At 40.9% G+C, this 23,743-nt stretch overlaps 1 protein-coding gene and 1 long non-coding RNA gene across 10 annotated transcripts in view; one reads left to right on the forward strand and one right to left on the reverse strand.

Annotated features, from left to right (window-relative positions):
- LOC308473144 overlaps positions 1-5,885 on the reverse strand; it is an 8,255-nt gene extending 2,370 nt beyond the window's left edge. Inside the window, exons 1-2 of the long non-coding RNA XR_013983947.1 lie at positions 5,620-5,885; positions 2,829-2,930 (exon numbers count right to left, since the gene is read on the reverse strand). This is a non-coding gene — a long non-coding RNA (uncharacterized lncRNA). The remainder of the gene's footprint in view (positions 1-2,828; positions 2,931-5,619) is intronic.
- Positions 1-23,743, forward strand: part of ESR1 (estrogen receptor 1) — a 204,434-nt gene that overhangs the window by 96,003 nt on the left and 84,688 nt on the right. For 5 of the 9 annotated variants that reach the window (XM_080998372.1, XM_080998375.1, XM_080998374.1 and 2 more), the window contains 2 exons: positions 1,027-1,529; positions 21,424-21,495. In XM_080998372.1, coding sequence (XP_080854498.1) covers positions 1,027-1,529; positions 21,424-21,495 — 575 coding nt within the window. Of the gene's footprint in view, positions 1-1,026; positions 1,530-19,363; positions 19,385-19,412; positions 19,513-21,423; positions 21,496-23,207; positions 23,378-23,743 lie in introns of those variants that run through there. The other 4 variants (XM_080998379.1, XM_080998376.1, XM_080998377.1 and 1 more) reach the window with 4 other exon arrangements.

Here is a 23,743-nt window from a genome sequence, read left to right on the forward strand (position 1 = left end):
ATTTTCAAAGCTCTGTTTTTTATAGTTTGGTCTCAGTGTTAAATTGAAGATAAAAAACCCTAGACTTTTGGTTGTTGTTGCTAGATTTATTAGCTCTTTGTTTTCCATGCAGCTAACATGTGGTTAAATGTCAAGAGGCTACATGTTTAAGCAATGACTGATTTCACTTCATATTTTTTATTTGATTTCGCAATTCAAAGGAAAGAAGCATGCTGATAAGCACAATGGCAGCATAACTGCAGGTTTAACTTTTCTTTCTTTTCTTTCTTTCTTTCTTAAAAAAAATGCTTTCTGCTACTAAATACCAGGAATCATGATAATTGCAGTAGGCATGTTTGTGTGCCTTTTCTCTGACTTAGATACAGAACACTCTTTGATTTCTGGAATTTGACAGTCTGTGGCTGGCTGCACACGAGCAAGCAAGTGTGCCTTCACAAAAACACACTTTACTGTGCCACATCTCAACTACACTGTAGTCCTACCCAGGGTCATTACAGTATACACTTTCCATATTTCTAACAAACATGAAAATGAACAGGACAGGAAGTAGATAGAGAAAGAATAACTGAAGCCTGGTAGGGGTATACAACATGAACAGACGAGGCTCCGTGCTAGCCTTCGGAATACTTAAAAGCCCCAACCCATTTGCTCCTCAGTGCCTGCCTTTGATTATCAGAGCCACATAAAGAGAAAACTTAAACAACTAGTACATTGAAACAATGATTTGGTATAAATCCAGAGATAATTGTTTTTCAAGTGATGTTTAAACCAATGCCAGTGCAAGGCGCAAAAGTATCTGGCCTATTGCCAGCACTGTTGTAAAGCATATTAGCTCAGATGAGAAGTACTTCAAGTTAGAGTCAGAGAGTGAGAGAGAGCAGGAGCGACACTGTTCCCTGTGCTTAGACTCTGCTCAGTTATATCTTCCTCCTTGCTGGGACTAGCTGGATACATGCATACTCAGATCTGTTAGCCAGAAAACATGGGTTTTGCCCTATTTCAAGCTGATTTCTGCTCTTTTTTCAGGTGGATTGCCAGCTGCTGATTCTTCTTCTAACACCCTACCAAGATATAGCACCCTCTCTGCCACTAACAATGACCATGACCCTTCACACAAAAACCTCCAGTGTCGCTTTACTGCACCAGATACAAGGCAATGAACTAGAGCCTCTCAGCAGACCTCAGCTGAAGATTCCTCTGGAGCGGCCGATTAGCGAAATGTATGTGGACAGCAGCAAAACTGGAGTTTTCAACTACCCAGAAGGTGCCGCTTATGATTTTTCCACTACTGCTCCGGTGTACAGCTCACCCAGCCTCAGTTATGCCCCTACGACAGAGTCATTTGGGTCCAGCAACTTGGGAGGATTTCATTCTTTGAATAATGTTCCTCCGAGCCCTGTTGTGTTCTTACAGACGGCACCTCAGCTTTCACCTTTCATTCATCACCCCAGCCAGCAGGTACCTTACTACCTTGAGAACGAACCGAACAGCTTTGCGATGAGAGAAGCGGCCCCAACAGCCTTCTACAGGTAAGTCATGCCACTGATTTATGTGAAACAGAGCAGGTGTATAAAACAGTGTTTAAAGCAGGGAGAGAGAGAAAGAGAGAGAGAGAGAGAGAGAGAGAGAGAGAGAGAGAGAGAGAAGCGTGATTTCTTTCTTTCTGGGGAGTTATGCCATCAGAATTGTTGAGTCACCGCTGAATTATTCGACTCAGCGATAGTGTGGTGTAAATCAAAATGTCTGTTGTGACGGTTGGGTAATTGTTGCTGTGTACGCTAGAAGTGAAATGCATATGAAAAACAAGTTGGGCTGCCTTGGGGAGGGAAAACAACCCTGAAGCCCAAAATAGTGAGCTAGGACAGGACAAAACGAAACGCTAGCAAATTCAGATGGAAGAGCAGCTATAATGCAAGAGTTTTTTGAATTATATCAATCTGTTCCTTCTATATGTTTACATGTTTGAACGTTAAGTCCGTGGACAGAAAGATTTTTCCACGTCTGCCCTTACACTGCATCAATTGACTTTTATATGAAGTGTTCAGAAAATTAGAGGGTTGCCCTTCCAAATAGTTGTGATTAACTTAAAGATGGTTCTTCAGTCATAAAGAAGCTTTTAGAAAGTGCACCTAAGGCCACGGAGGGGAAATAAGGTAGTCCTAACAATACTTGTGTGCGCACACTCAGTCAATGGTGTGTTTTAAAAGATCGGCTTCTCAGATGTTTTTTCTCTGTAACTTGTAGTACACTAAGAGAAGTCTCAGAGCTGATAAGATTTTTTTTTTATAAAAAAAATCCTTTCCTTTCGGAGAATGAGGGGGAGTAGCATACATTGGCGCTTTAATAGGCCTGCATCTATAAAGAGATTTTAGGGCTCTTTGAACTTGCTGGGGGAATGTGGCTGGTACAATGGTGACAGAAATCATAAAAGCATGAAACAGAAAGTATTGCTTAACTCTCCCACCAACTATATAATTTATTATGTTGACTTTCGTCGAATCAAGTACAACTTGCACACACATGCATCAGTAATGAAACTAAGTGGAGGATCCAGAGAGGGATTGAAACACCACTTATTATTATTGCAAATAATACTCTAAGATGCACCTCTTCTGCATTTGTGATCACATTTGGGGATCTGTTCCAAGAATATTGGGAGCATAATTCTGCAAAATAGTTTGCTGCATTGACGTGAATGTGCTTTCTGCTCTACTTGAGATTTCCTTGCTGGTTCCTAGAAATCCAAGGATGCCTGAGCAGCAAACAGACTGTAAAACCAGAAGTAATAATTCCTGCAATATTTATAATTTGTTATCTGCCATACTTACACCTTCAAACGCAGAACCTATTGCTGGATTTTAGCCATGGCATGTGTTTTGGTTATGTATTGCCGCAGAAGCCCAAAGTCACTCGCCAAAGTCTTGCTGAGCCTGTTTTAAAACACACAAACAAACATGTTCCATGAGACATAAAAACAGATAACTTTGAACTGTTGGGGGAAAGTGCGGTTAAGTTACAACAGTGCCAAAGAGATTAGAACAAGTGTACAACCAACATGGAACCACTGTGGGCTCCTTTAGAAGAAAGCGCAGGATGGAAATTTAATGATAAATAGATAAATAGAAGGAAATGGAACATAAACTGACCTAGCAGGTTCCTAATACATTCCTCTAGGGGAGATTACAAGAAGATTAAAAAGGCCACCCACTAGGCCTACTAGGGCATGAGATGCTGCTGAGTTTGCAACCTGCCACATATCAGAATGAAGAATGTACTGTCTGGAAGATGTTGTTTGCCTAAACTGGAAAATAACAGCTTTATACTAAATTCAGGTAGGTAGCCGTGTTGGTCTGACGCAATCGAAATACATAAAAAATTGTCCAGTAGCACCTTAGAGACCAACTACGTTTGTTCTGGGTATAAGCTTTCATGTGCATGCACACTTCTTCATATATACACTTCTTTAGGTATACACTTCTTTAGGTATACACTTCTTCAGATACACGTTTCTGAAGAAGTGTGCATGCACATGAAAGCTTATACCCAGAACAAACTTAGCTAGTCTCTAAGGTGCTACTGGACAATTTTTTATTTATTTTGAGCTTTATACAAAGCCACAGAATAGTGACAACAAAAGTAGTTCTTGAGGAATAGCCATGTATTACCAACTTTTGTGACTATATAATATACACAAAGTTATTTGCAATTGATTTCTCTTGGTGTTTTGTGAAAGCTCCAATGATGATCATTCCATTTAGACAAAATCATTTTAATAGTACTTCATATATGTAGAGAGAGAAAGAGAGATAGTGCTAAAAACTCAGACATAAAGACTACAGGGTTTTTTTCAGTCATGGAGTGAATGGAACTGCCACACAGCTCCTGCTTTCTGTGTTTACTATATTGCTTAACATGACTTCAGTAGAATTAGATAATGGTTCACTAAGCCTAGTATGGTTTGGCTTCTTTAGCCTCAGTTCCACTAGACTTGAGAGAAAATAAAATATTTAGTTTTCAACTGTGTTATCTTGTAGAGTTCATAGTGGAATATAATTTTTCATTGTGGCCTTAAGGTGGCATTTAAGTTACGATGGAGCATTTAATTTTTCTATGGATTGCCCAAATGAGGTGATATCAGCATTCAAAAAAGAATTGGAGGTATATTTTGGCTAGTGTTATTCTTCTTTCTCTTTGGACTTTTCGGAGGAACTGTATTCTGGAAAATACAGTGTGTTTGGTAGTATGCCTCTCTTTTTGTCCAAAAACCTTTCAAGCATTTTACGCTCTCTTTTTTCATTGTGTTTTAAAAATAAAATGTTACTTCTACTTTTAAAATATTGCTCTATTGCAAAATTTTATTACTGTGCTTTAACAGACACTGTAATAGTAGAAATACTCTTCACTTGATATTATAAAAATAGCATTTTAAAAGATTAGTAGCCGCATCTATATACACTTTAAATTAATGCATGTTGAAATTCTACATGTGCTTACTCAGAATTTGGTCCCGTTGAGTTGCGTAAACATTACTGATAAGGAAGAATGCATAGGCTTGCAGCCTCTTCATATTTTAAACACACTGTTTAAAAACTCCCTATAATTTTTTCAGCTATAAATGATCAAAAATATTGAATTAAATAGTTTAGGTTTCTTAAAAGAATTGCTTATGATATTTAAGTTTGTGGTTAGGTCTCTTACAAGTTAACAAACCGTCAGTGGTCTGGACTCTTTTCGTATATTTTTCTAACACTACAATGTAGATTTATTTCCATTTGTGACTCAGCCCGCAAGTAAGTCTTACTGAACCACTTAGTTTATCAATGGCTGTAAATATGTAAACAGTTGAGTGAGACTTCTGAGTAGGCATGCATAGGTTTGTACTGCTACTCTCTAGTGTTTAAGATGTTATAATGTTCAAGACGTTAACTATGCTTACTTGGAAGTAAGTTCCATTAGTTTTAATGGAAGAATTTTTTAGATTGCAGTGTTATATGCTAAATTCTCATACAGTTTCAATCTCCTTACTAAAAGCATCCCCCTGGGAATTTTATTTTTTTATTTTTTTAAATCTGTACACAGGGAGTTGAAGCTAAGATACTGTAACTTTTAGCTAGTTAAGGACTGAGTTGGCACTTGAACTTGTTTGACTGAGCCCTGCATGGCAGGCATTGAGTAACAAAGCAGGCAATTTAGCATTGCATAGAGCTGTAAAGAAGACGATTTCAGTTGCCACCACTTAGCCCTAAACAGCACTAGAAGTTTACTATGGTAACTGAATGCTCACGAATGACCGTGGAAGGGAAGGTTAGAGTAAATTCATTCATTCTTTCATACTAAAAACACTGTTTGTGGCAAATACATTTTTAGTTTTATTACTGGGATGCCTTTTGGTCCTCATTGCGAGAAGCTCTTCAGCTGTTTCCAGCCTGGCATTCTGAACTACAACCCCCATTATTTATGCTGGTAAAGCTGATAGGAATTGGAGCCTTAAGACATCTGAAGGGCATTCAGTTGGGCAGGACTGGGATATAGCCTTGTGAAAAATGAGGGTACAGTTCTTACAAATATGATTTTACAACATGTCCCAGCTGTAGATATATAATAATCTGATTTACATACTTGCCTGATGTGTGTGCCATGTGCAAAGGTAACATCTGATGTATTGCCACCCTCCTGAAATTTTTCTGTGAGCAGAAATTGCTTCTTTGAAGCCTGCAATTACATCTTCGCTCTGATAATTGGCAAGGATAGTGTTGATCAATATAGTTGAATGTTGCTTTTAAAGTTTCCCTGTGTTTAGAGTACTAGAAACGGTTCTGCAGAAGTTTGTTCTTGGCTGCAGCAAAGCAAAGAGTAGTCTGGCTTCCACGAGGGCATGGCTTTCCTCCCCTGCTTGCACAATCTGAATGAAAGTGGAGGAAGAAGCAATAAGGATAAACTATTTTCAGTTCAGATAATGGGCGCTTTCATTGACATGCTTCATTTTATTCCAGTTAGAATCCCCCTTCTCTCCTCATTCTTGTCAGTGCATTATAGCTCATTGTTATTGTAAAGATTGAGGACTGGTGTTACTCCTTGAACTTTACATTCAAGAGAGCAGGCACAGAAGTACAGAGCATTCATGGCCAACAGCTTTCCTCTGCTAGGGTCCTCACTTCACCTCTGCCACTTGGTAGCTTTCCATTGCTCCCTGATCCCTAGAACTCATGGGTGCTATTGTATGTCACCCCGATGTTCGAGCAGTGCGAGATTCCAGGGGTTCCAGGTCCTTTCCCTGGGTTCGTGTTTCCTTTTGGACTATGAGGCAGAGTGGAGACTGTAGTGTCTTTATGGTATATGGTTTATTTACACACCTATACAACCTGGCCCTACAGTGGAGGGGTTCACAGCATTAACACACCAAAAGGGTCTTGTTTCTCCCATAGCCACAGCCTTGGATTCAAACAGACATCAGACATTGCTCTGTCTCTCTCTACTCCCAGCTTGCTGCTTTACATCTGGCCCATGTCACTACAACTTTCAACTCTTGCATTTGTCTTTTTCTAACTACCAGCCCCACCCATTTGTCACCTCACACAGATCCGTTTCCTTTGTTTCCCCATCACCCAGGCAATCACCTCACCAAGAAGCTAGCCTGGCTTATATTCTAACACTTGCAGGATCCAGGGGTTAGATGGGTCTCTGCATACAGCCTACTTCCTCTACCCAACACAAACAAGTGCCTGCTCCACATCTCCCCACGTTTGGACTGGCAGACTACTTGTCTGCCCTATACTGCTGCTAGTGGTATTTTTAGCTGATTGCCCAAACCTTTCTTTACATCCAGTGTCTATCCTTTCAACGATGCGCTTGCAACTCTCTCTGAGCAGCATGAGGAGCATGTTACAGATGGGGTCAAGGTAGAGAAGACCTTCTTTTGTAATCCAGCAGAATTGCGACTAGAAAGCTCAGCGTGGCTGAATGTGCTCATGCTGTTAAAGCAGCCCAAATGCTTCTGTATCCAGCTGAGCTAAATAGCCACTTATAAAAACCCTTCAGTGCTCACAGTAACAGGTTAGAATAACTTCTCTACCTATTTATGCATTGCCAGATTGAGAAGAGACTGATATAGGAGTTACATCTTCTGGCCTTGATGTTGACCTTGATCTCAGCTGGCAATTATTAAAATCCTTGTTGCCTTGCACTCTAATGTCACCTTTAAGCCTTTGCTAGCCATCTGTCAAACAATACAAAAGTTTTTCACACTACAATGTTGAGTCCTTGCACACTGATTGAGTCCACTGGTATAGACAGTCTGTAGCTGATACCCTAGCTGAAAAAAGTAACAGAAGATATTATTACTAATTAATTATCATTGCTCAGGGGAAGAAGAAAGCTATTGTTATGGATCCGCTTTACCAGAAGCAGTGAAAAGAGTGGGTACACTGTGTGCTCTCTGGTGGCTCTCTTAACAGTTGTAGTGTAGCGTGTCAACACTGGTTAAACTGCTAGTGAAATAATGAAAAAATGAAGCATGCTATTTATGTGTTTTAGAATATATTCAGTTCTGTTTTGGAAATTATTTGCTTTGGGCGCTATAAACTGGTAAAAGATTCATAGTTGACTCATCATCTGTTTTTAAAAGCATTTTTTTTATTCTTATGAACATGATCCAGTTTCTTCCGGTGAAACTAATTAGACTGAAGTGCGCTTAACCTTAGCCAGATTGTGGTCTAATTGTTTAAATTTCAACTGTTTTGCATAAACAGATCTCAATATATATGCTTTTTTGAGGATGTGGGATTATTTTGTTAAGTTACATTTTATGAAATATACTACAAAACATGGATACTTCCCCCACCCATTACTAATAAAAAGATAAAAGTATGCCAGTTTGTGAGACACGTATAGGCTAAAAAGGCTGGCTCTAGTACTCGGCAGAGAGAGGTGGGCACCTCGGGTGGCAGAACTGGTGGTGTAGGACAGAGCTGTTTGCCATACAGCATGTCTTGCACCCCCTAAGCCTGCCAGCTATCTGCAGGAATGGTGGAGAGAGTGGTCCCATCGCCAGTATTGAAATAAGGTTTATGTGCTAGTTTGTCTGCGTTCAGCACATAGAAGACGGGCGCCATCTTCCTCAGGCAGCAGGACTGTGTTGGTGATGTACATCAGAGGCGGGACCAGAGGGGGGGGCAAGGGGGCAAGTGGCCCCCCAAATAAGGAGCTGACCCCTCACTTGCCCCCCTTTCTACATTCCTTTCATTATCATATGATGTAGAAATATATTTTGCCGCTTCTACTTTTTCGACCACTCCTGGTGCCGCCTCTGGTGTGCATCCATTAATAGCATCCATTTGGCTGAAGCAGTGCAGCCTGTTTTACTTGGAATGTGACTTTTCACAGCTCTTATATAATTAATTTTAAGTATGATGGGCAAAATTTATATAGCTAGCTGGAATATTTTTTGCTCTCTCTCTGTCTCAAAATAGAGTTAAGGTAGCATAATAGCTGTGACTGAGCTGTACATCTGTGAACCAAATCAGTGGTTCAACTCTCACTTCTTGCACATTTCAAAGGGAAACTCCAGTGTGAAACTGATGAAGTGCAACTTATCAGAAAGCTAAATGGTGTTGATTTAATCCTCAATGTTAGTTCATTGTGTGATCACCAGTTACTGCTGTTGTGAACCTACTGGAAAATTGAGAAACGTGCTGCCTCTTAGCCTCAGGCCTCCTTCCTGCATTGGCAATATGCAAATAACAGCATTGACCGATTTTAAAGGATTGTTGTAGGAACTACTGAATGATGTCTGTAAAGCACTACACAGATGCTTATTATTCATAATAACATATTTTGCAAAGGCTGACCTATAGAAGGGCTACACATGCTCAGTATTAGCACTGGAACCATTTTTTTATTATTTAAGGGAAGTCTCTGCGTTCTTTTCCTTTGCAAGTTGTCAACGGGACATGCAAATGACATTAATGTAGACAGAGTGTGGCCATTCATGCACTGTAAGAAAGGAGGAAATGCCAAAAGCAAGGACAAAAGAGGATACAGGGTTGCATTAAATTTGCACAGTATATGATGTGTATGTAATTAGAAATAATTACTGGAATTTAAAGACAAATATCATACCTCTCACCATAGTTGGGAAGACTGTGGCAAGGTGACCTTGTGTGCCTGTTCAGTTTTTTGTCTAGATCCTGACTCTTGATAATCTACTTCAAGGCCCTTCTTACATTCTTTTTCTTTAAACTAGGCACAGACAAGACAAAGAGAACTATCCTTTGTAAAGTGAGACATGTGGTCACCCTACATTATTGTTCAGTCCAAGCAGTGTGGTTTGGTCATGGATATGAATCCATTGTTCAACTATGCTTTCTGATATAGGCCATTTTCCTAGTTTATCACATGCTGGGAATATAGTAAGCTCTCAAATTATGCACACTTAACTTGTGCACATTCAGCTTTACTCGCTTGCAAAAATAAAATTAAATTAAAAAGGGGTCTGACAGGAGGAGAGGAGTGTGCGGGGAAAAAGACTTTGGCAATCTCACCTGCCATTGAACCCAATGTATTTTGACTATATGCAATTTTGGCTTTAGGCACGATCCCTGGAACGTAACCCCCACGTTAGTTGCGGGCTTACTGTATAAAGTTCTGCTTCATTCCAGGAAGGACACATACTAATTGGTAGTTAAACACATCCAACAATCACAGTGCATAGGCCCTGAAGGGAAGTGGAAAGAGTCGCCACTTAATGATAAGTGATTCCTGTGACAGACTCACAGGAATAAAACAGCAGATTTCTTTCCTCAATGTCTCTAGAAAATCCAAAAGGGAAAACCTCTGAGCTTTCCAGACAGAGCAAGGTTTTTTTGCAGGTTGCCTTGATATCATGCGTAGAACTTTTTACAGTCCAAATCTATTCTGATTGTGTGTTTGCACTTTATGTGTTTTAGTTAAGACCTATAAACACCAATTACTTCCTATTATAATAAAGACTAAAGTAGCAGACTTCAAAGTAAGTAACTACTACATTTATTATTGTTGTCGTTCTTGTTTCAATTTGTATGCCGCTTTTCCACAAATCAAATCAATGCAGTAACCGTCAACATGCCAATTCAGCTCAAAACATAATACAGCAATCCAAATAAATAATTCATTTTGATAGTCTGGATATTATAATGTTTTAGATTTATTATAAAATGAACTATCGATCATACCAATTGATACCAGTTAGTTTTAAAAAATCAGAATCAGATATGACAAATATTTCCAGTGCAATCAGATATTAAGAGTGAAATAACCAGCAACCAAGTACATTGTGGTACTAACAAATAAAGCACACATTTTTATAGGGGTTAAGAACTGAAGTGCACACAGCTCCTAGCAGCTTTATAATTTACTACAAAGTGCACAAAAATCACCTTTCATTAATCCTCACAGGAAGCCACTCTTCTGTCGACAATTGATGGCTTCAATGACCTCTTTCAGTCTGGCCTCTCATCCAGACTCCCATTAAAGCCATCAGATAACCACAGAAACTAAGAGTATATTTACTTAATGTCAACACTGAATTAGGTTACAGAGTGTCCATACAGCGGTGCACAGAAATCCGTTAAGAACAGTTATTCAGCAATACACACACTTTACCAAACATGTCTAATGGAGAAGTCAGAAAAGATTATCTATACACAGACATGTTCCTGTATCTTTTCCCCCATCTTATGTCTGAGTGTTGCCACTGTCCCCTTTTTTCTAGACTAGGGATACCAATATGGCCAGTGATCAGGCATTATGGGAATTATAGTTCAACAATCTCTGGAGGGCACAGTGTTGGCATAGGTTTTTTTCTTAGTGGCGCAGTAAACAGGTTTGGGTTGAAGTTTCTGTCCTGAAGCCAAGTGGTGGGCAGACAGGTCATATAATGTCCAAAAGCAGCCTGGAGAGGGCCAGCTTAGTTGACCTGTGTCTTGAAGTGGCTCATAGCCCAGGCCACAACCCTGTCCAAACTTCTCCCTGGAGACTGATGCAGGATACACACCCAGTGTCTGAGCCAAAGCTTACCCACATCTCTAATCAATAAAGTTGTGGCCATTTTTTAATCCCAAAGTTGTATCCCACCTGTGCTCATGTTTCTGCCCTCAGAGGGTGGATCTGCAGTTAGCCTACTATACAAAGATAAAATTTACATTCATTGCTCCCCCATTGAAATGTGGCCCCTGAACTGTTCCCAGAATGGAATGTGGCCCTCGCCTTAAAAAATGGCCCCTCTGTCCCTGACCTAGACCAATACAGTACAACACAGTACTTGTTTCACCCAAGTTCAAAGAAGCCACAGAGGCTATTTATTTTTGCCGTTTTGATTTTGCAATATTAAGGGTAGCTGCACTTGCCAGGATGTGATATGGATAGTCTACTGTCCACATGTATGTTATTAGAATTTATATTCTACAAGCCCTGTTAAGTTTACGGGACACTTACAGCTCTCTTTCTAGGGCCTCTTCACACCATAGCAAGTTCTTTGGTGCAGTGACTTAACACTGGGCAGATTGGTAGCAGTATATGCCCACCTGCTGTCTGTAATTTGCTTTCTTATTATGGACTGTTTTATAATATCCATAAAACTTAATAGTATGACTAGCAGCATTGGTATCGTTATGAAAGCGAACATTCCTATATCTGACTCAGCAGGAAATCATTAAATGATGGGAAAATTACAGGGTGGGGGGGGGGGAGAATCAATTTGGCTTATTTTTAAAATGAAGAATGGACAGAATTTGCTTTACATGAATGCTGTGATCCTTTTTAATAGCATGTTGAAAGACATTATATGTTACTCATTCATAAAGTTTAAGATACTTAAGCAAACTGAAAACTGTTCTAGGTTGGCTACATTAGACCAGTTATCTGCTATAAAAGAATTATGAAATTTATTAGACTGAAGAATCAGAAAAATTACTACTGCATCAATGGGAAACTGTCTATAAATCTAGATTTTCCTAAATGTCAGGTTTTGTTACAGTTACTTAAATGGACATGCCATTCAAGCTTATTTGAATAATTCTGCATATTATGAACTTGATATATTTGTAGGTATATGAAATACCTATAAAATACAGTAAGAAGCCTATGGAAAAACAATGGCAGCAGTTATCTTAAACTTGAAGTTAAAGGCAAAACATCCAGCAACTTTCATAACACTAGCTTGGACCTAGTGTGTATAAGTTTGTATATTTTTAGGTATATGCCATCCTCCTAACTTCTTGACTGCTATATCCAGTAACAGCTGAAAAGTGGCAGTTGCAGAGAATTATGTACACGGAATTATGATCATGTACCAAATGTTGTTTACTGGTTTCCATTAGTCTTCTTCATAAATGTCCAGTCAGAGTAGTTCATGACAATCAAAAGCATGCTTGCTTGTGGTCTTCTCAGAGACATGTAATGTGGTACAGACAACTTCATATGGATCCTCATTCACAAACTGAAAAACCATAATGTGATTTTTCCAAGTTAAGGAAGGGAAGGCTGGGCCAAAATGAATGAAATCAATGTCAAAAGGGACAAATGTAAGGTTCTATACTTAGGCAGGTACAGTATAACCAGCTGCACCAATATAATACGGGGAACTGACACATCACTGTTCCATTTATTTACATACATACATACATACATACATACATACATATTGCCCTTCACCTGAAGATCACAGGGCGGTTCATAAAATGGAAGCACAAAATGCATAATAAAGCAAAAGCAAATGAAAAAGCAAACCAAACCAATAATGCTCCCCTATCTGAAGAGAAACATTTTCACCTGGTGCCTAAAGATATGTAATGAAGGTTCCAGGCAAGCCTTCTTGAGGAGAGCAATCCACAAACGGGGAGCTACCTCAGAAAAGGCCCGTTCCTATGTTCCATCTTCTGGACCTCTTGTGGGGGAGTCACAAAGAAGGGCATCAGATATGACCGCAGAGTCAAGGTCAGTTCATATGAGGAGAGGGTGATCCCTCTCTGGTGTAATATGCCCAAATCATCATGTGCTAGTGAGCAATCTGGCCATTAACAGTGCTTCAGTCTTATCTGGGTCGAACTTCAGTTTGTTAGCTCTCATCCAGTCCATTACTGAGGCAAAACATTCGTTCAGCACATCACTGCCACACATGCAGGTTTAAAGAGCTGTGTGTCTTCAGCATATTGCTGACCACTTACTCAGAACCTCTGAATAACCCCACACAGTGGTTTCATGTTACTTCTGTTTCATCATTTTTAGTGATGGCATCCTACTAACATTACTAGTGCTCATCATTCACAGGTGAGACAAGAACAGTCTGCAGATGGGACAAGTTTGGCTCTGATGGCTATTCTCACTGTCTTATTTCCTGTGGTGTTTTCCAACTGTGGCCTCCTCACTTTCTGTTTTCTGGGCACACTTCTGGTGAGCATGAAGGAGGCATCTTTTAATTTCTCACCACACACTCCTCCACCAGGAATTTAAGAGCAGTATAGTATTGTGATGATGGTGATGATAATTATAATTATATAAAATGATAATAGTTGAAAAAGAGGCAGAAATAGAAATATCGAGACTGCTCATGTAAGCAAAGAGAGAGTAGTAGAGATAGCAGTATGGCAACAGAAATTGTGTGGTTTTATTTTTTTGGCACTTCTGCAAGTAATAAGCCATTATGTAAGCCACCTAGAAGAATGAAAGTATAATTGAGTACACTATATGTGGAATTCTGAGGAAATGAGATTCTGACAGACTGACAAAATGCAACTCATACACTAGCTTTTCAGTTCAAGTTGTACTGGTTTCACATAGAATGGGAAAGTAATATATCAATATTGGAGCTGCAGGAAATGCCTAGCCCTAGTTTTTCCTGCATTTATGAGCCAGCAGGAGTTCATTCAACATTTCTGTGGCATTCAACAGACCACAGAAGCATTTCAACAACTGTCTGTTTCAGGGCCAAACTAGATGTGACATACAGTCCTATCTCTCTGCCAACAGGCTGTTTGTTTATTTGAAAAGAAGCCTCAGAGGCTGAGACTGGGAGTGGAACGAGTAGCAGGCGTCATTAGCCCTTTGCCCTGTGCCCGTTTGTCCTGTGGAGAAAAGATGTAAAGTCCAAAACCAAATTCATGCAGTGTTTTGTTTGGGTTTTGCATTGATTCCTTCTTGTTTCACTTCACTCTGTTTTTGTTTGATGTACTTTGTAAATTCATAGGACGTGAATCCTTGCTGAACAGGACTACTATTAGTTAAAGTATTGTTAGGAGTTTGTAGCGGGTATATACTCTGGGTTCCTTCTAGGCCTGCGTAGAATCTAGTAGAAGAGCTGCTGAACTGGTCAGGCAAGTTTCTTTGGAAGATAGTGGCTTTAGTGGCCAGTTAGGTACAGTGATTTAACAGACCCAAAGAGTGTTCTTCCTTTTGTGTGATCGCTGTTTCGCAATTCTACAGTAATTCTACCACAGCCATCTAAATCATACAGGGGGTCTCCATGGGTGGAAATGGCTCCCTGCTTCAGACTTTTGCCCTGGAATTCGTGGTGGGCTCTAGTGATGCTCCTGAGAGGACAGGACTTGGCAGCCGTCACCTGTGCATGTTTGAATGTGTCTACAAATAGAGACTTTGGGGAGAATGCACCAACCTTGCCTCAGTTTTCTAGTCAGTTAGCTGCAGCCCAGTTATTTTATCTTCAGTCAACCCACATCTCTCTCTCCCCAATACAAACTGCAGCCAATTCCAGACTGTATCTCTGCCCTTTTCTATTGGCTGGAAGGTATCAATTTCCTAAGCTCTGGTGGGAATTATGATCCTAAAATTGGAAGTTTCCCAGCAATCAGAGGAACATTAGTTAGCAATAAAACATCAACTGAACATCTAGACTATTAAAAAACCATCAACCTACCAAAGCATGGTACATGATGTTTCTATATTTAATTCTTTAAAGATAGAGGTAAAAAGCAACATTGGAAAACTGAGTTCAGTCAGTCAGTTTTATTGCACATAGCCAAAGGCTGCTGCAATGTACTCAGGATCATTCAACAATTAAAAGAAAATACGCTGGATTAATACAAAAGACTTAAAACATTTATATTACCAAGACATTACCTTGTTTAGAGTTTAGAGCTATAAAAGTACCTTAATATACAGGTTAAGACATTAAACAATGAAATTTATAGGCTAAAATCGGAAAACTGAGTTAACAACCAACCTTCTACCTGTATAGTTGGGAACTATCATTAGCTGAGTTCCTTAATAACTGTGAGCTCCTCCAGGCTGGTGGTTTTGTGTATGTGTGTTCTGCAACATGTCTGATTTATAAGGACTTAAACAATTCAGGACCACAGTACCTCAAGGACTGCCTCTCTCCATATAAACCAACCCAGACTCTGTGATCATCATCTGAAACCCTTCTTAATGTGCCTCCTCCATGTGATGTTCAGAAGATGGCAACATGGAAATGGGCCTTTTCAGTAGTGGTTCACTTTCTGTGGAATGTTCTCCCCAGGGAGGTTTGTCTGGTGCCTTCATTATACATATTTAGGTGCCAGGCGAAAATGTTCCTCTTCAATCAGGCCTTATTAACAGTCTATGTCCTTTTAAATCTGTGTACAGGAGGAGGGGTTATTGTTTTGTTCTTGTTCTTGTTTTTATTATATACTTAATGGTTTTAGTCTGTATTTTATGCTGTGATCTGCCCTGAGATGTTAGATAATAATAATAAATAATAAATTTTTATTTACCGTATTTTTCGCCCCATAGGACGCACTTAGGTGTTTTTTTTTGGGGGGGGGGAATAAAGAAAAAATAATAATTTCCCCCCCAGGCACGGGGCTGGTGCGGGGGAAGCCCGAGCTTCCCCCGACCCCAGCCCCCAGAACAGCCTGCTATCCACAAGCCTAGGGAGCCGCGCCGGTCTCCCCAGGCTTGCAGAGAGCTGCGCGAAGCCCGGGCTCGCTCTTCAGCGTGCCCCAGGCTTCGGAATGCAGACAGCTCTGCGCAAACTTTGGGAGCCCGGCGCGGCTTTGCGCCGGGCTCCCTAGGGTTGCGCAGAGCTGCGGGAAGCCCGGGAGCGCAGGCAGCTCTGCGCAACCCTTGGGAGACCGGCGCGAAGTCACGCCGGTCTCCCTAGGGTTGCGCAGAGCTTCCTGAAGCCTGGAGAGCGAGAGGGGTCGGTGCGCACCGACCCCTCTCGCTCTCCAGCCTTTAGCGAAAGCCTGCACTCGCCCCATAGGGCGCACACACATTTCCCCTTCATTTTTGGAGGGGAAAAAGTGCGTCCTATAGGGCAAAAAGTACAGTATATCCTCCCCAGATGAAGGAAGGTATACAAAATTGATTGATTGATTGATTGATTGATTGATTGTGTTAGTGGTGGATTTATACTGAACTGTCCACACATCATTTTTCTCTATTAGTTCTTTTATGCTTCCCTATATATTGTGATTTTAAAATGGATAGTGTAATTTGTAGATTTGGGGGCTATGCATGTATGCACAAACATACCAACCCAGGGTTCTGATGTGATCCCGGAAGCACATGACCCAGCCCCAATCTCTTTTTTTCTTTTTCTTTTTTGGGAGCGGGGAGCTAATGTTCAATTAGGGTAAAGATGACTCGCACCTTATGAACCCTCATGCTTAGTTTGGCAGTGATAAGAGGCACCCAAACCTATACCACCACACTTTCCCGGTGTCTGGGCATTTACTGCGTTTCAAAAGGAGTTGTGTGCACATATAGATGTTTTCCAGTAGAGTTGAAGTTATGCCCCTGCCCATATAGTGTTCCTCTTCATGTTGAAGAACTCTGCCTGTGTGCATGTATAGAACACCTTCCAATGTCCGCCGAATGTGGAGGCAACGGGAATGTGGCGATGGCAGGCAGAGCAATAATGTGCAATACTGTGACTTCCTGTGCACATTCTTTCAATGTGCAGAGGTGTTCATGTGAGCCCTCCTAAGAGCAGAGGCATAAGATGGTGGGAAGGCCATTATGGGCTTTGAAAGTAAGGATAAATACTTTCGTGACATAGATATATCAATTGTTCCTCAGTCCACATTACTAATTCCTACACATACAATTAGAAAGCTGGACAATTCAAAGAGATTAACTGGCTTTCCCAAGGTCCATATTAATTTGATGTCTCTTAGTCCTTGTAAAGACAATATCAGTGATTTGAGCTCCAAACTTTCCAAGTGAATACTTTCAAAGTCTTTTCTATTATTTTCTCCTAAAGGTTTGGCCAAATCTTGCATTATCGTTCTATGCATTTAACTTATTTGCCACTTTCCACTTTTACATAATCACTGTGTCTTTTGTTGCAAAAGCACTTCGTAAAGATGTCTCTTTGCTTTATGAAACATTTGATTGTGTCCAAATTGTCTATTAGAAACCTTTTTTGTGTCAGCACGGAATCTACATCCTATATTGTATTAATTCACTTCAGATGACAGGCCAATCCCACAGTAAATGATTAATTCAACTCTGTAAATGTCAGCCCTGGTCGTTTGGTTTAAGGTTTCAGTGATTTGTGAGCCTCAATCCAGGCTTCAAAAATTTTGGCAAGTTTGCAGCACTTTGGAAAGGGCAGAGGTTGCTTGTAAAAGTGTGAGGTCAGTGGTTTTACACCCCCCCCCCCGATAAGTGTCCATTTTCTTGATATAAGTCTTTAATAAGATTATGATGTATGAATGCTTTAGGCCAGGCATAGGAAAACTCGGCCCTCCAGATGTTTTGGGACTACAACTCCCATCATCCCTAGCTAATAGGACCAGTGGTCAGGGATGATGGGAGTTGTAATCCCAAAACATCTGGAAGGCCAAGTTTGCCTATTCCTGCTTTAGGCTGCAATCATGCATACTGACCTGAGCTTGCAGAGCACGGTGGGACTTATTTATGAGTAAACATGAATCAATTATGTTGCTAGTTAATGAATGCTAATTCTGACTCTGTTGCAGAAGGCGAATACTTTGGTTTAGAGTCCACTCAGTTCACTTCAGGTAGTTGTTCTATTACGTTGTGCAACTGACTGTTTCCCAGGACTCAGAATTAACTTTCTTCCTGCAGTTTGTTGATCTTCATAGGGATAACTCTATCTTCCAGGGTAAATAAGTTACATCTATTCAAACATATCAAGTCTGCAAACTCACTCTGTGTCCTGGGTGTCAGAATGGAATCCTGCAGCAGACCTTGAATCGGTGATTTGAAGGTTGTCAGGCAGGGATTCCACCAGCTCTTCAGGGTACTTCAGGGACAGTTTGTTCACTGGTGGAAGGAACTAGGAGGCAGGCTCTTTCTAGCTATGGGTTGTTTTCATCTTGCTGCATCTCTCATTTTCGCTTGCCCCATCCTCAAGTGTACAGGTAAAGGGGCAGATGGATTGTCAGTTTTATCAATTAGAATTTTGGCAGTGAATTGGCAATTCTCTCAGTTTCTCATTCCTAGTGTTCAGTTCACCATATCAATTTGTTGTTGTTATTGTTATTGTTGTTGTTTAGACTTGTCAGCATTTTAAGTGTACATTTCTCCTCCTGTTCATGTATGGGTATGCACTTTTTCCTAATATACACATTGCTTTGCAAACAGTTTCCCCTAATTGATTGTCAGTTCATTTTCAGGTCCGCACATTAGTGTTCAAAGCTATAAACAACTTAGACTATAAATATCTGAAATGAGAGCTCCACCCCCCTCTACTTGCAGAATGATGCTGGTGTCATTGAGTGCCCTCTTCTCTCCACCAAAAGTGCAGGTGTATGGAGGTACCACTGGCAGGATTCTCACTGGTGGTTGCTTATGAAGCCTCCCCAAATGGGACATTCTGGGGGTGAAAGTAGTAGGGTCTAGGATACATGGACTCCTGTGCTGGCGACACTGCTGCCAATTAGGGCCAAACTGCTATGCTATGCCATGCCATGCCATGCCAAGCAGAGTTTTGTTTGTCCCAGATGCAGCTGTGACTATGCTGCTCCATCATACCTGCTGCTGCCTAGCCAGTCAGAATTCCTCTACTCACCGTATGAAATCCTTTTGGAATGTTACACTGTAAATAAGATAAGGTAATAGAAAGCACAAATTGTTTCACTTCCTCTTCCTGCTTTTCAGTAATGCATGGAAGTATAATAGAATCATAGAACTGTAGAGTTGGAAGGGATCCCGAGGGTCATCTAGTCCAAGCTCCTGCAGTGAAGGAATCATTCCATTATCAGCCGGGATTCTAGAATTATAATTGGCCTTTAAAGGAGATGCCCTCACCTGATTCAAACCACACTACTCTGATATCTGCCTTCCATTAGGTATCATGGGCTGTGCTGAATGGATGATTAAAACAGAGCCTGCACAGTTGCAGCTCCCATGTCCTCCCTACCCTCTTAAATTCACTACATCAGTAAGCATCTTGACTGCAGTTGCATCTTTCGTGCCCCTTGGAAGCAACAGGTGGTCCTGGGGCCCCAGAAGCTTCTCAGTCTGAAGCTGGAGGGCACGCTACATTTTATTGTCCCTCATCCTCAACAGGTAGTTCTTGTTGCTTTGAAGTCATCCTTTGCCTTACACCATGTCCTCATTTTATTTTGTTATTAGAAGAACCCTCTCCCACTTCCTGCCGAACTTGACTAAAATGAATTTGGGAAAAACACTGACATATTTCTACTTTTTGACATCTGGGACCCACAGCCTTCAGTTGCTTTCCAGTGCCTTGTTTGGTCACAATAACTGTAGGCAAAGGAACTTGCTAGACCACTGAACGCTTCAAGGGATACAGGGAGCTACTGAAGCTTAAGTCAAAAGGGAATATGGTACTGAATACATCTGAACCACAGATTGTAACCTTTGTTTGGTTTTGGTTTTCTGATTCATGCGCAGACCTTTTTGGTACGTGTCTGCAACAATTAAGTCTAGGAATGGTGTTTGGTTTTATTGCTTATCAAGAGTACAAAAAACATTAATGTTTCTTAACAGGGAAGCCTGCGGCTCAAACTAGCAGCTGTCTGCTAGTTGGAGCCACAGGCAAACTAGCAGCTGTCACTTGTTTTTGCGAAAATTGTCTGTAATTTTGTCACCCCAGTGTTAGATTACTGCAGTACACTCCACAAGTGGCTTAAGGCTTGAAACTATACCAAAGAATGCCTTTGGTGGCAAATAAATTTGTTCATTATTAAATGGTGTTCTGTGCTAGTAAACCAGAAACAAATTGCATCTATTTTTCATTTTCTGCACCAGCTGGAAACCAGTTACTGGATGACATTCAAGCTGTTGGTTAGACTGATAAAACTGTTTATGGTGTCCTTGCCGGTTATTAAAGCAACTGGTGCCCATCTTTTTAGTAACACAAGGCAAAGGTTACCCAAAAAGCCTCAAGTTACAAGCATAGGATGTTTTTGCACTTATAAATGGGCTATTGTGTCTACACATGGAAGTATGTAATTGGGAATAGTCAGCTTATCAAATACCAGTCCTGTGAACTGCAAGTGTTTTTCTGTTAAATGCTTTTGGAGCTTCTATTGTAAAAGAGACATAATACTATATCACCCTTTGAAAAGTTGTATGGGTGATCATTCTGACAAAATATTCACATTTATGCATTGGCAGGAATCATTCTGAAGCCTGTACTTCAAATGACCTTTTGTGGGTGACCGACACAAGAAAAGGCACTGCAATGATAGTTATTTTAGAGATGGATTTCATGAGCATTGTTTGTGCCTAGGATTTCAAATGTTCTGCTCTTGTAACCATTTATGTGCTGTTTTTGCAAAGAAAAAGATTTGCTATGCAAATAAAGTGAAAGTAAGGGAATAGAGAAAGTGTAGAAAGACTGAAAATGGGAAGAAAAATCAATGGAAAATGAAGGAAACCGATTGAAGGGCTGGTTTGAGGTTAATGAGTAAACAGTACAGGAAGTGAAAGTGAATGCTACAGATGGATAGGAGAACGCTAAGGGCATTTATCTCACTGGATGAACATTGTGTCTACTTCTGATTATTTCAGATTCCCTAAGCCTCCAGGCTAGCTGCTCTCTGAGGGTTATCTGTTCTTGGCAGACTTAAAAGAAGAGTTTTAGCACCTGAAAAAGATGGATTGGCGGTTTTCTTTAGACAAAGAGATGATATTTGTGGTACACCCAGTTCTCACTTGCTGTTCCACATGCTTGGAACTACCTCATGTGTGATGGCACCTCTTTTATTTCATTGCAGTCCCTCCTCAAAACCCGTTTTCCCTGAAGCCTTCAGCATAACCCCACTAGGTCCCATGCCCTACTTCATGGAGAGCCTTTTTCCAGATCAAGTGCTGTATTCCCTTTGGGCCAACCTTCTAGGATGGGAGGGCACATGCCAGGGGCAAAAGTGGGTGATGCAACAGAAGCAAGTTTTATCTTTGTACAGTAGGCTAGTTTCTTTACCCTTACACTTCACTCTTTCATCCATCTAGGCAACCAAGAAGCATTACGAGGGGTAAACCGGGCAAGAACGCTCAAGGAGAGTGCAAAGCAGAGCTGATGAGGTGTGTGGCTCAGGAAGGGGTGTGGCCGTGGGAGAGTCCTGAGAGTTGCATCCCCACTGCCTCAGTCTCACGCCACATTCTGTCCCAAATAAAAACAAATGCTTAAAGTGGCAACAATAAACAAACAAAAATCTGAATGAAAGGGAATTCCCCCACCCCCTTTAAATGTAATCTTTAAAGGTAATTTCCAGAGGGGCATTTTTGACCCACTGTTGAAATGTCAAAGAAAGGTCTAGGCCAAGTGTTTCTGTCTAGCACTATTTTATAGTCCTACATTGAAACAAAGTCACTTAAAGGTGCATATTTTATTCACATAAATGGGAAAATTTACTTTTAATAGAGTGACTTTGAAAACTCATACATTGTAGCAGGTGTGGGGAACCTCTGGTCCATGCTTGCTGGGGCTGAGTTGTTGTTTAACATTTTGAAAGCCGAAGGTTCCCCACCCCTGCATTGTAGGTGCGCTCTCTCTCTCTCTCTCTCTCCCCCCCCCCCCATGTGTGTAATATCCACCCTGCACGAAACCTGGAACTGTCCTATAGCATTTTTGTGGTACTGGGCGTAGCTTCTTTCAACAAGATTGCATTGTGCTTGCATGGGAAGTTCTCTTTAATAATCAGCAGCAACAAAATATAGAAAAGAAATCAAGGTCCACTCATATTTTACCAAAACAGCACTTGATTCTAAGATCTACATTCTAAGAAATGTAATTGCTGCTGGGGTGTGACCTACTAGACAAGTTAAATAATAACTTTTCAAAACAAATGATTGTGGGTGCATGGATTAAATCGAGGCTTTGCTCTAATTAACCTATTGCTCTTCTCAGCTATTTACTCAATCTTTAAATGGATGAATACATTTATGCATTTTTTCTGGGATGAAAAATGAAGTGGGTGCAAAGAAGCAAATCCACCAAAATGCTAATGCAAATTACAGACTTTAAATAATTAAATAAAATAGTTGTTGTTGCACATTCAAGAGCATGGTGCATAGTCTGGCATCTTTTGCTTTTAATATGGTGTAGACTGCTCCACTTCCCCACTGGCATCTATCTGTCTCGAGAGACAGAGGGCTCAACAGAATAATTTGGTAAAATAGTACCGAAATACAGAGGCATATCCCAGAGCTATTAGAGCTCCTAGTTTTGTTCAGGCTGATGAGCAGATCCCGCCACCTCCTGCAGCTACCCACAGACCTCCCCAGCTGCCACTGCTCTGCTGGGAGATCAGGGTGGGAGGAACTAGCATCCTTACTCCCTCTTCTGAAGTGGCTAGAGTCAAAAGACACTGGAGACATCCCTTTCCCCCCTGATTCCCACCTATCAGCCCGCCCCTGCCAGTTTTTTCCTCCGGAATTGGAGCCTGCCAACCCAATCCCAACAGAGTTATGAGGCTCATGACACATTTGTTGCATGAGCCTGTCTTACACTCATGCAGTGTTGGTTATCACCAAATACTCTGTCACACAATACATCATTAATTTGTGGAATTGATGTCCACTGGGTGGATTGATGATGATAGGTCTCTCCCACTTCTTAGCCATGATTTCAAAAAAGATGGGATTTCATTGCCTAGAGGAAGTATGACACTTGAGTGTCAGTTGCTGGGAGACGAGAGCAGGGGGGAGCTATTGTGATCATGCGTCTCTTGTGGCAGGGGCAGATTATGGTACTATGACGCCTTGAGCAAGGCCAAACTTTGGTATTCCCAGTCCAGCCCTCATGACATGCCAGCCTTTAGGAAGGACATATGAGTGCTCTGGCAGGGTCCTAGAGCCCTCTTATCTCCTTCCCAGAGCTGGAAAGCACTAACTAGCCTTTCAGAAGGAAGCAAGAAGACTCTAGAACCCTGTCAGAGTTCTCATGCTTCCTTCCTGTAGCCAGGCAAGTGCTTGCTGAGCACCCTCTCTGCTTGATGCCCAGTGTGGGGAAACTACCCTAAACCTCCCTCTGCTTGTGGGTAGAGAAAGCATCATATTTTGAACGGGGAAAGCTTAAAATGCAAATTACCACCACTACAAACAAACAAACAAACAAACAAACAAACAAACAAACACCTGGGCCAATATTAATTGTGTATTGGACTTGCATGCTGCCCAGCTTTTCTTGAAAACTCCAATCTTGCTTACTCAAAGCAAGTAAAAACTCTCTCTGCATGTGGTTGGTTGAATATTACCAACTTTGGGCTTCCCAGAAGCATCTGTTTGGCAACTAGGAAATGGGATCTTGGACTAGATGGATGCTTGGCTA

This window comes from Podarcis pityusensis (assembly GCF_964106645.2).
Source record: "Podarcis pityusensis genome assembly, chromosome: 3".
Classification (NCBI taxonomy): domain Eukaryota; kingdom Metazoa; phylum Chordata; class Lepidosauria; order Squamata; family Lacertidae; genus Podarcis; species Podarcis pityusensis.